Source organism: Chiloscyllium plagiosum, chromosome 34 (genome assembly GCF_004010195.1).
Source record: "Chiloscyllium plagiosum isolate BGI_BamShark_2017 chromosome 34, ASM401019v2, whole genome shotgun sequence".
NCBI lineage: Eukaryota > Metazoa > Chordata > Chondrichthyes > Orectolobiformes > Hemiscylliidae > Chiloscyllium > Chiloscyllium plagiosum.
Genome location: NC_057743.1, coordinates 182,691 through 195,486, shown reverse-complemented (window position 1 = coordinate 195,486; position 12,796 = coordinate 182,691). Strand labels below are relative to the sequence as shown.

The 12,796-nt window shown below is 44.6% G+C and overlaps 1 protein-coding gene across 1 annotated transcript in view; it reads left to right on the top strand.

Annotated features, from left to right (window-relative positions):
* LOC122540163 (transmembrane emp24 domain-containing protein 1-like) overlaps positions 1-11,563 on the top strand; it is a 16,365-nt gene extending 4,802 nt beyond the window's left edge. The window contains exons 3-4 of the mRNA XM_043675490.1: positions 9,144-9,312; positions 10,483-11,563. Of these exons, the coding sequence (XP_043531425.1) occupies positions 9,144-9,312; positions 10,483-10,701 (388 nt within the window). The 3' untranslated portion in view covers positions 10,702-11,563. The remainder of the gene's footprint in view (positions 1-9,143; positions 9,313-10,482) is intronic.
* The last annotated feature ends 1,233 nt before the right edge of the window (positions 11,564-12,796 follow it).

Below are 12,796 nucleotides of genomic sequence, written 5' to 3'. Positions count from 1 at the left end.
GGGGGGTAGGTATAGGAGAGATGTTAGAGGTTGTTTCTTTACTCAGCGAGTCGTGAGTTTATGGAATGCCCTGCCAGTAGCAGTGGTTGACTCTTCCTCATTATGGGCATTTAAGCGGGCTTTGGATAGGCATATGGAGGATAGTGGGCTAGTGTAGGTTAGGTGGGCTTGGATCGGCGCAACATCGAGGGCCGAAGGGCCTGTACTGCGCTGTATTCTTCTATGTTCTATGTTCTAAATGGACTGAGGAGAGCCAGGAGGGGGCACGAGAAAGGTTTGGCAGGAAGGATTAAGGAGAACCCAAAGGCATTTTACTCATACATGAGGAATAAGAGAATTAGATTAGATTAGATTACTTACAGTGTGGAAACAGGCCCTTCGGCCCAACAAGTCCACACCGACCCGCCGAAGCGCAACCCACCCATACCCCTACATTTACCCCTTACCTAACACTACGGGCAATTTAGCATGGCTAATTCACCTGACCTGCACATCTTTGGACTGTGGGAGGAAACCGGAGCACCCGGAGGAAACCCACGCAGACACGGGGAGAATGTGCAAACTCCACACAGTCGCCTGAGTCAGGAATTGAACCCGGGTCTCTGGCACTGTGAGGCAGCAGTGCTAACCACTGTGCCACCCACACGTGCCGCCCTGAATGATCAGGGAGATGGTGGGGTCGATCAGGGATAGCATAGGGAACTTGTGCGTGGAGTCTGAGCAGATAGGGGAAGCCTTAAATGAGTTTTTTACTTCAATTTTCACGAAGGAAAGGGACCTTGTTGTGAATGAGAACTTTGAGGAGCTAGGATACAGGCTTGAACAGATCAAGATTGAAGAAGTTGATGTGCTGGAAATTTTGGCAAGCAATAAGATTGAGAAGTCCCCAGGGCCAGACCAGATTTATCTTAAGCTGCTCTGGGAAGCGAGAAAGGAGGTTGCTAAGCAATCGGCAAAGATCTTTGCTTCCTCAACTCTCCACGGGAGTTGTATCGGAGGATTGGAGGGAGACGAATGTTGCTTCTCTTTTCAAGAAGGAGAATAGGGAAATCCCTGGCAAGTCAGTCTTGCATCTGTGTTCAGCAAGGTTTTGGAAAGAATTCTGAGGGATAGGATTTATGACTATTTGGAAAAGCATAGCGTGATTAAAGGCAGTCAGCATGGCTTTGCAAGGGGCAGGTCATGCCTCACAAACCTTATTGAGTTCTTTGAGGAGGTGACAAGACAGGTCGAGCAGTGGATGTGATGTATATGGACTTCAGCAAGGCATTTGATAAGGTTTCCCATGGTAGGCTCGTTCATAAAGTCAGGAGGTGTGGGATAGAGAGAGATTTGGCTATCTGGATTCAGAATTGGCTGGCTGACAAGGCAGAGAGTGGTTGTAGATGGAAGTATTCTGCCAGGAGGTCAGTGGTGAATGGTGTCCCACAGGGCTCTGTTCTTAGGCCTCTGCTGTTTGTAGTTTTTATAAATGACTTGGATGATGAGGTTGAGGGGTAGGTTAGTAAATTTGCCGATGACACAAAGATTGGAGGTATCGTTGATAGTATCAAGGGCTATTGCAGACTGCATCATGGCATAGACAGGATGCAGAGCTGGGCTGAGAAATGGCAGATGGAGTTCAATCTGGATAAATGTGAAGTGATGCATTTTGGAAGGTTGAACTGGAATGCTGAATATAGGATTAAAGACAGGATTCTTGGCAGTGAGGAGGAACAGGGGGATCTTGGTGTTCAAGTGCATAGATCCCTCAAAGTTGCCACCCAAGTGGATAGGGTTGTTGAGAAAGCATATGGTTCAAAGTTTGTGCGAAGATTTGTAGCTCGGGTGCTCGTTGTTGTGGTTCTGTTCGCCGAGCTGGAAGTTTTTGTTGCAAACGTTTCGTCCCCTGGCTGGGCGACATCATCAGTGCTTGGGAGCCTCCTGCGAAGCGCTTCTTTGATGTTTCCTCCGGTGTTTATAGTGGTCTGTCCCTGCCGCTTCCGGTTGTCAGTTTCAGCTGTCCGCTGTAGTGGTTGGTATATTGGGTCCAGGTCGATGTGTTTGTTGATGGAGTTTGTGGATGAATGCCATGCCTCTAGGAATTCCCTGGCTGTTCTCTGTCTGGCTTGCCCTATGATAGTAGTGTTGTCCCAGTCGAATTAAATGCCTAAAACTAGGGGGCATGCATTCAAGGTGAGAGGGGGAAAGCTCAAAGGAGATAGAATCATAAAATCCTTAACAGTGTGCAAACAGGCCATTTGGCCCAACAAGTCCAATCTGACCCTCCAAAGAGTAACCCACCCAGACCCTATTATTCTACATTTACCTCAGACTAATGCACCTAACTTACACATCCCTGAACACAATGGGCAATTTAGTACGGCTAATTGCCCTAACCTGCACATCTTTGGATTGTAGGAGGAAACCAGAGCACCCAGAGGAAAGTCACGCAGACACGGGGAGAATGTGCAAACTCCAGTCAGACAGTCACCCGAGGCTGGAATCAAACCCAGATCCTTGGTGCTGTGAGGCAGCAGTGCTAACCACTGAGCCAGAGAGTGGTAGGAGTCTGGAATGCACTGTTAGAGGTGGTGGTGGAGGCAGATAGGGCATTTAAGAAACTTTTACATCGGCACATGAATATGCAAGGAATGGAGGGATATGGACCAAGGGCAGGCAGAGGGAATTAGTTTAATTTGGCATTGTGTTCGGTGCAACATCATTGGCTGTACTGTTCTAGGTTCTATATTATATGGACGAGTTAGACCGAAGGGTCTGTTTCTATGCTGTATAACTCTATGACTCTAATATCCTTGAGCTCAGATTCAGCTTTCAGCCTTGAACTTATTAGTTTTTCTTTTATGTTTCTCCTCCACCAACCACTACAGCGGACAGCTGAAACTGACAACCGGAAGCGGCAGGGACAGGCCACTATAAACACCGGAGGAAACATCAAAGAAGCGCTTCGCAGGAGGCTCCCAAGCACTGATGATGTCGCCTAGCCAGGGGACGAAACGTTTGCAACAAAAACATCCAGCTCGGCGAACAGAACCACAACAAAGCATATGGTGTTTTGACTTTCATTAAGAAGGGGATCGAGTTTAAGAGCCATGAGGTTTTGCTGCAGCTCTACAAGTGCTTGGTGAGACCACACTTGGAATATTGTGTCCAGTTCTGGTTGCCCTATTATAGGAAATATACAGAGGCTTTGGAGAGGGTGCAAAGAAGGTTTACCAGGATGCTGCCTGGACTAGAGGACTTGCCTTATGAAGAGAGGTTGACTAAGCTTGGACTTTTCTCTCTGGAGAGGAGAAAGAGAGATGACCTGATCGAGGTATACAAGGTAATGAGAGGCATGGATAGAGTCAATAGCCAGAGACTTTTCCCCAGGGCAGGACTGACTTGCACGAGGGGTCATTGGTTTAAGACATTAGGAGAAGGGTATAGAGGAGACGTCAGAGGTAGGTTCTTTACTCAGAGAGTTGTGAATGCATGGAATGCGTTGCCAGCGGTGGTGGTGGAAGCGGAGTCATTAGGGTCATTTAAGCGACAGCTGGGCATGCACATATTCAGCAGTGAATTGAGGGGTGCGTAGGTTAAGATATTTTATTTTAGATTAGGAATAACCCTCCGCACAACATTGTGGGCCGAAGGGTCTGTTCTGTGCTGTACTTTTCCATGTTCTACGGCTGGCATAGATTAGTTGGACTGAAGGGTCTGTTTCTGTGCTGCATGACTTCATGTCTCTAAGTAGAAGCAGGATTGCAGTTCACCAACATCCTGATCCACAAGGAATGACCATTAGGGTGATCAATCTCAATTTGGCAAGCTAATTTGCTGTAAAAAGAATCCTAGTGGAACTCAATCCTGGAGGAGAAAGTGAGGTCTGCAGATGCTGGAGATCAAAGTTGAAACTTTATTGCTGGAACAGCACAGCAGGTCAGGCAGCATCCAGGGAACAGGAGATTCGACGTTTCGGGCACAGGCCCTTCTTCAGGAATGAGCAGAGAGTGTTCAGCAGGAGAAGATAAAAGGTAGGGAGGAGGGACTTGGAGGAGGGGCGTTGGAAATGTGATAGGTGGAAAGAGGTCAAGGTGAGGGTGATAGGTCGGAGTAGGATGGAGGCGGAGAGGTCAAGAAGAAGACTGCAGGTCAGGAAGGCGGTGCCGGGCTGGAGGGATCCGGCTGAGACAAGGTGGGGGGAGGGGGGATGAAGAAACTGGTGAAGTCCAAGTTCATCCCCTGTGGTTGGAGGGTTCCCAGTCGGAAGATAAGACACTCCTCCTCCGACCGTCGGGTTGTTGTGGTTTGGCGGTGGATGAGTCCAATGACCTGCATATCCTCGGTGGAGTGGGAGGGGGAGTTGAAATGCTGTGCTACAGGTTGGTTGGGTTGGTTCGTCCGGGTGGCCCAGAGGTGCTCAATCCTGTCATAACCCAATACTCATGGGGGGTGTGCAGTTTCTTTTATTCACTTGAGGAATTTGGGTATCTGTGGCTTGCCCAGACTTTGGTCCTAGTTGCCCTTTACAAGGTGGTGGTGAGCTGTTGTCTTAAACCACTGCAGCCTTTGACTGGAGGTTGACTCGCAATGCCATTCGAGATGGACTTCCATGATTTGACCCCGTGATACCGAAGGAACAGCAAGATATTTCCAAGTCAGGACGGTGAGTGGATTGGAGGGGAAATTACAGGTGGAGGTATTCCCTTATCCTCCTACACGGTAGTTATGGGTTTGGAGGATGCTGTCAAAGGAATCTTATTGAATTTCAACAGCGCATCTGGTAAATTAGCACACACTGCTGTTACTGAGTGCCGCAGGTGCATGGAGTGGATGTGGTGCCAATCAAGCAGATTATTTTGTCCTGGGTAGTGTCATGGTTCTTGTTGGAGCTACAGTCATCAAGACAAGTGTGGAGTTTTCCATCACCCTATTGTCTTGGAGATGGTGCACAGACTTTGGGGAGTCAGAAGGTAAGTTACTGCACTATTCCTATTCTGATCTTCTCCGAGCCAATGTATTAAAAGATTTGATTTATTGTTGTCACAGATACTTAAGTAGAGTGAAAAGATTTGTTTTGCGAGCAGTACAGACGGATCATAACATACAAGGACATAAAGGTCATAGTGTTTAGGCAGAGCTAGGCATACAGTGTTACAGCTGCACAGGAGGTGCACAAAAGCAAGATCAACATTAGATTGGAATTTAGACTACTGAATGGACGTCTCTAATGACAGCAGGGAAGAAGCTGTTATTGATCCTGTTGGTGTGTGTTTAAGCTTTTGTATCTTCTACGTGAAGGAAGAAGTTAGAGACAGTATTACCGAGGTGGGAGGGGACTTTGATGTTTGCAGCCATTCCATGGCAGTGAGGAGTATAGATGGAGTCCATGGATGGGAGGTTGGCTTTTGTGATGGTCTAGGCTGTGTATACAACTCTCTGTAGTCCCTTGTGGTTCTGGGGAGAGCAGTTGTCAGACCAAGGCATAATGCATCCAGATAGAATGCTTTCTATAGTGCATCTGTAAAAGTTGTTGAGAGTCCTTCTGGACATGCTGAATTTCCTTTATCCTCCTGAGGAAGCAGAGGTGTCATTGTGTTGCTTTCATTGGCGCATCTACTTGGGTGATCCAGGACTGATTGTTGGTTATCATCACTCTTGGGAACTTGATGTTCTCGACCATCTCTGTCTCGACTCCATTGGTGTCGATAGGGGAGTGTCTTCCTCCTTTCTTCCAGAATTCTATCTTCAGTTCTTTACTGTCTCTGACATTGAGAGAGAGGTTGTTATTATTACATCTTGACACCAAGCATTCTATCTCCTTTCTGTATTCTGACTCATTTTTTGATATCAGGCCTACACTGGTGGTGTCATTAGTGAACTTGTACAGGGTATACAGTGAGGGGCTGAGTATGCATCCTTGTGAAGTGCCAGTGTTGAGGATTATCATGGAGGAGATGCTGTTGTCTATCTTCACTGATTGCGGTCTGTGGGTCAGGAAGCTGAAGATCCAGTTACAGAGGGCAGAGCCAAGATCTAGGTCTCCGTTTTGAGATGAGTTTGGAATTAGAATTATAGTGTTGAATGCGGAGCTGTGGTCGATTTAAGTAGTAGCTTGATGCAGGTATCCTTATTAACTGGATGTTCCAGGGATCAGTGTAGAGGTGGGGAAGTGGCGCCTGCTGTGGACTTGTTTTGCTGATAGGCAAATTGCAAGGGACTGAGGCAGGCTGGAAGGTAAGCCATGACTAACATCACAAAGCACTTTGTGACTATGGAGGTCAGAGCCTCTGGGTTGTAGTCATTGAGGTATGCTGCATGTTTTTTCTTGGAGTCTTGGAGCAGGTGGGGACTTCAGATTGTAGCCAAGGAGATGTTAAAGATGTCAGTGAAAACTCCCACCAGTTGGTCCACACAGGTTCTGAGTAGACGGCCAGGGAATTCTCCTGTGGGCCAGTCACTTCCCTCGGGTTCACGTTCTCAAGAAGGCCGATCTGAGCTTTGGCATGGTGTGGGACGATGGTTCAGTGGTTAGCACTGCTGATTCACAGCGCCAGGGGCCCGGGTTCAATTCCTGCCTTTGGTGACTGTTTCTGTGTGTAGAGTTTGCATGTTCCCCCTGTGTCTCGTGGGGTTTCTCCGGGTGCTACAGTTTCCTACCACAGTCCAAAGATGTGCAGTTTAGGTGAATTGGCCATGCTAGATTGCCCCATAAGTGTTAGGTGCATTAGTCTGGCGTAAATATAGGGTAGGGCAATGGGTCTGGGTGGGTTACTCTTTGGAGGGTCAGTGTGGTCTTTTTGGGCTGAAGAGCGTGTTTGCATACAGTAGGGAGTCTAAGACCTCAGTAACAGTGACTGAGGGAACAGGTGTATCTGGGTTTGTCAGGATAGGTGACACTGCCACTGGTGTTCTACTTGAACCGAGCATAAACAACATTGAGCATGTCAGGGAGGGATCTGTTTTTGTTTGCTATTCTGTTCTGCTCCATTTTGTATCCTGTTATGTTGTGCAAGCCTTGCCACGGGCAGCTGGTGCCCTCGTGGTTAGTTTGGGCCTCGGGCCTGGTCTGGTATGACCTCTTGGCATTTCTGATGGTCTTGCGGAGGTTGTATCAGGATGTTCTGTACAGGGTTGGGTTGACTTGAATGCCACGCACCTGGTCTTCAGTAGGAAGTGGATTTTCTGGTTTATTCATGGTTTCCAATTGGGAAATATATGGATTGACTTCTTTGGCACACAGCCCTCTATGCACTTGCTAGTGAAGTCCGTGATGGCGTACTTGTCCAGCTTGTCCACTGAATTCTTGAAAATGGTCTGGTCCACCAATTCCAAGTAGTCCCAGAGAAGCTCTTCTGCTGCTTCAGACCAGCACTGTACTACTTTCTATGATGGGTCCTCTTGTTTCAACTTCTGCTTGTAAACTGGGAGAAGGAACACAGTGTTGTGATCAAATTTTCCAAAGTGTGGGCAGGTATAACTAATACAGTTTGGTTTTTGGTCAGTAGTAGCCCCCAGGATATTGATAGTTGGGGATTCAGGGATGGTAATACCATTGAATTTAAAAAGGGCTAATGCGAGATTTTCTCGTCAGCAATTGTCATTGCCTAGCATTTTGTGTGGTATGAATGTTACTTGGCACTTTTCAGCCATGGATATTTTTCAGGATGTGATGTATATGGACACAAAGTGCTTCAGTATCTGAGGAGTTGTGAATGGTGCTGAACACTGTGCCATCGTCAGCAAAGATCCCCAGTTCTGACTGTCCGATCTTGTTCTCCAGTGAGGCAAGGCATTGATGGAGCTTGGGCCAAGTGAAACTTAATCCTATCCTCCCCCATGCGTGCAGTTTGCAAACACAATCAGAAAGGGCAGGAATCCTGTTTGAATTCTCTGTTATAACTCCGTGATGTGAAAGTCAACTAGCTAAACACACAGTGGGATCCTTGTAAAACTGCACAACTCAACATTTTGGGTACTGAACGTAGCTGGAACCTTGATGTCCAAGGTTCATTTACTGCAGATTCTAGTGCTTGTTGTGGAAGAGGCCTGGCCTGGAGTAAAATATTTTTGTCCACTTTGACTGTTTTTTCCAGTATAGACTGCGCATTTGTCTTCAAAAAGCATATGGCTATTATGTGAACCTCTCATTAGAGAAGGATTCCTGAATGCAGTACCTTAATTGGGTCTGTTTGTGTACTTTAGAAACAAATGGGTTAAGAATAGAAATATGATCCATCATTTATATAAAACAAATTCTGATGTTCATTTGTTAAATATGGTCAACAAGGATGATTCTAGCTGAAAATGTGTTGCTGGAAAAGCGCAGCAGGTCAGGCAGATTCTCCTCCCTGGATGCTGCCTGACCTGCTGCGCTTTTCCAGCAACACATTTTCAGCTCTGATCTCCAGCATCTGCAGTCCTCACTTTCTCCCACAAGGATGATTCTACCCCATTCTAGGAAGTACAGTCTGGGTTACTTGATTTATTTCAGGCTGAGTTAGACAGATTTTTGATCTAGGAGAGTTAAGGAAGCCAGTCAGGAAAGTGGAGTGGAATCTCCGATCAGATCAGGCAAGATTTTATTGGAATAATGGTAAAGGCACAAGCTGTTGAATGGCCTACTGCTACTCCTTTCAGTATTATTCTGTGGAAATGCTATGCTGGATGACTTGTGTTGACTCATTTCTTGATTTATAGCTAATTTTAAACTTGTATCATTTCAAATTCCTTTTTTAAAAAACTTTCCGTATCTCTCTCGTCCACTAAAATCTTCCATGATCTCTCTACTTCTTCCAAGTCTGGTCACTTGTGCATCCCTGATTGTGATAACTCCACCATTAGCTACGCAGTCAACAGTTGACAACCCAAAGCTTTGGAATTCACTAAACCATTCTGCCTGCCTCCTTATTGCTTCTTAATCTACCTGTTTGATCATTACTCTGATATTTTCTTTGACTGTATAACATTTCTGTCTGATAATTATTCCCATGAGCTACCTGCAAGTTTTCATAAATTAAAGGTGCTGTAATAAAGAGGTTTGTTTGCTTGCAGTTCTGCTGCAATTTGAATATATTTTTTATTTGTCTTTTAGCTGGTTATTGTCTGGAGCAGCAAGGTGAAATGAACTCCAAACTCACTTTATCCAATGTGCTTTACAGGATTGAGCCTACAATTATCGGTGACTACAAAATCTGCTTTGACAATTCTTTTAGTACCATTTCTGAGAAGCTGGTCTTCTTTGAAGTGATTTTTGACGATGCTGAGGAGGACTGGTCAGAGATTGTGGAACCAGAAGAGCTGTTGGATATTAAAATAGATGATATCAAGGTAAGTCAGCAAACACATCATGCCTAAAGCTCACTAGTTTTTTTTTTAGATTAGATTAGATTACTTTACAGTGTGGAAACAGGCCCTTCGGCCCAACAAGTCCACACCGACCCGCCGAAGCGCAAACCACCCATACCCCTACATTTACCCCTTACCTAACACTACGGACAATTTAACATGGCCAATTCACCTAACCTGCACATCTTTGGACTGTGGGAGGAAACCGGAGCAAACCCACGCAGACACGGGGAGAATGTGCAAACTCCACACAGTCAGTCGCCTGAGGCGGGAATTGAACCCGGGTCTCTGGCGCTGCGAGGCAGCAGTGCTAACCACTGGGCCACCGTGCCGCCCAGTTGTGTGAGTGAGTACTGCCAGATGCTATGGAAATGAAATGGAGTATTGGAAAGTCTAAAAATAGGTTTGATTGCAAATTCTTCCCCAGAATGATGTCTTTTGCACACTTCTGGGAGGAATGGGTAGAAGAGGAGGTGATGGAGAAACAGATAATGAATAGGGTAAATATGCCCAGGTGAGGTAATAGTTCAGAAGCTGAAACTTAGACGTTTAAAATTTAACTGTAGCAGGAAAAGCTGTTTAAGGGAAGCATAAAAACATAATCTTTTAGCACAAAAGAAACCTTTTGGTCCATGAGACCTAAATATTCCCTTTCAAATATTTATCCAGTTTCTATTGTTCCTTGTAAGTAATTCCTTTATCCTAATGACCTTTTCTCCTATAGGGGGAAAAACAGTGTTTCCTTATGCCTCCCACCATCTTGAAATTCATAAAGTCCATTTACAACTCCAACTAATGCAAAGTGGTTCCCTCTCTACTTTTTAAAAATGTATTTGTGGGATATGGGCATTGCTGGCTGGGTCAGCATTTATTGCCTGTTCCTAGTTGCCCTTGAGAAGGTCATGGTGTTCTCTTTTCTTGAACTGCTATAGCTCAACTTTTGTGAGTTGACCCACAATGCTCTTAGGGAGGGAATTCCTAATTGGAACACCTTGTTTATTGAACCTCATTTATCCAGTTTTCTGATGTTTCTAGTCTATAATTAAAGCTTCTTAAATGCTAATGTAAATCTTTTCTTCACCTTTGCAATGGTTTATACTTGCTGGCTACAGTCAGCACATCCTTCAGTAACTGTTGATCACTCTTTTTCAGGAGTCGATTGGAAATATGAACACAAAGCTGACAAAAAGTGTGCAGATTCAGGCTATTCTCCGAGCCTTCGAGGCACGGGATCGCAACCTGCAAGAGAGCAACTTGGGTAGAGTCAATTTCTGGTCAGCTGTCAATCTAGGAGTGATGTTGGTGGTATCAATTGTCCAAGTCTACATGGTGAAACATCTCTTCGATGACCGCAGAAAAATTCAAACCTAAACTCCAAAAAGCATGACTGAAGCAGAGATGTTGACTATTGTGGTTGAATAGCTGCAGATCATTTTTCTTGTTTTTGGATGGCTGTTTGTGATTTTGCTGCTTTTGGAGCTAGTTGTGATATTGGGATAAGCTGACAGCAAGACTGGTAAGTGAATTGTTCAAAATGGACTGCCCCAGGCTAGCTGAACAGAATGTCCATTAATGTTAAATACATACTCCTAGAAGGTCAGTATGTTTATTAAACAAACTGGGGGAAAGTTCTGGAAGCCAGGAATTTTTATCTTGTTTGAGGCTCAGAGACTTACTGAGCAGTTTAGCTCTGCTTCTAAACAATTAAGGCAGCAGATTAGACTTTCTCATGAAGTTAGAGAAGGATCGTCAGGGATGGGACAGATTGTTGCTAATCTATTCTGCAAAATAGAACCCATTTGGCAGCTGAAGAACTGTGCCAGGGTTCCCAGCATATTGGTACTACCAATCTAAACCCAATATAGGGCAGGGGCTTGAACACTGTCTGCACTAAGGAGTTTGGCTACATTTGAGAGGCAGGCATGAAAGGGAAAATGCTTTTTAAGGAATGTTCCAACACACCTAAAAATATTGCAGTAGCCAAATACTTGGACTGTGCATTAACCAAGAGTGTGCTGTTCCTAATCACAAGTGTGTATGGCTGTAAGGTGGGTTTGGTTTAAACTTATCACCGATGCTGTGAGCAGAAGGCACAGGGAATGAGGAAGTAGCACTGTAATGTTCTATATAACTGAATGTCTATCCACAAATCTGAGAATAATCTGAGTGCCTGTTTCTACATACTGCTATTTGTATAAAATAGACCTTTTTCTACTAAAAGTGCTTTAAATTGGTGGAGACCTCACATATTTACTGGTGTTTTCCTTGTGTCTCACTGATTATAACTGAACATCGCATTGCAGCTGTAAGGATAATGGTAATACAATGCACGATTTCAAAGAATGAGATTAAAAATCACAACATCAGGTAAAAGTCCAACAGGTTTATTTGGAAGCACTAGCTTTCAGAGTGCCATTCCTTTAGGTGGTTGTATAAGATCATAAGACACGGAATTTACAGCAAGATTAGTGTTAATGTTACATTGAACAATCCAGGTTTGTTCAATGTCACTGACACTGTAATCTCTCTTGCTATAAATTCTGTGTCTTATGATCTTGTGCTCCACAACCACCTGATGGAGCAGTGCACCGAAAGCTTGTATTCCCCAAATAAACCTGTTGTGCTATAACCTGGTGTTGTGATTTTTAACTTTGAAGTGGAGGAAACTGTATTGGACTGGGGTGGGCAAAGAATGAAATCCAGGTCATAAATAGAACAAATAATGAAGAATCATCACTGAACTTGAAACATTTAACTCTGCTTTTTTTTCCCCCTATGTATGCTGCTGGACCTGCTGAGTTTTCCAGCAATTTGTTTTTGTTCCAGGTTAAAATTTGTGGATGACATTGTTTGTTGAACTGATTAAACTTGAAAGTACAGACTTGTGAAAAGGGCTGATATTGTAAGGTTTCAGATGGGTAAGTTAAATTTAAATGAATGTAAAACGGTACAGCACTAAAACAGCCCTTTGCCCCACCACATCTGCACTGACCATGATGCTATCCTAAACTAATCTTATCTGTGCATGTAGTCCATATCCCTCTATTCTCTGTCTGTCATGTGTCTATCTAAATGCCTCTTAAACATTGCTATTGTATCTGTTTCTATCACTTCCCCTGGCATTCCAGGTGACTACCATCCTCTTTTCAAAAAAAAACCTTGCCTTGCTTATCTCTTTTAAATCTATGCTCCCTACTATTTGACATTTTCACCCTCGGAAAAAAACTAACTATCCAGCCAATCCACGCCTCTCGTGATTCTATATACTTCTAATCGGCCTCCTCTACTGAAGTGAAGACAATTCAAGTTTGTTCAATCTCCTCTTGAATGCTAATACACTCCAACTGAGGCACCATCCTGGTAAACCTCTTTTGCCCCCTCATTAGCCTCCTGATCCTTCCTATGATGTGGTAACGAGAACCACATACCATACTCCAAATGTGACCTGAATACAGTTTTATATAAC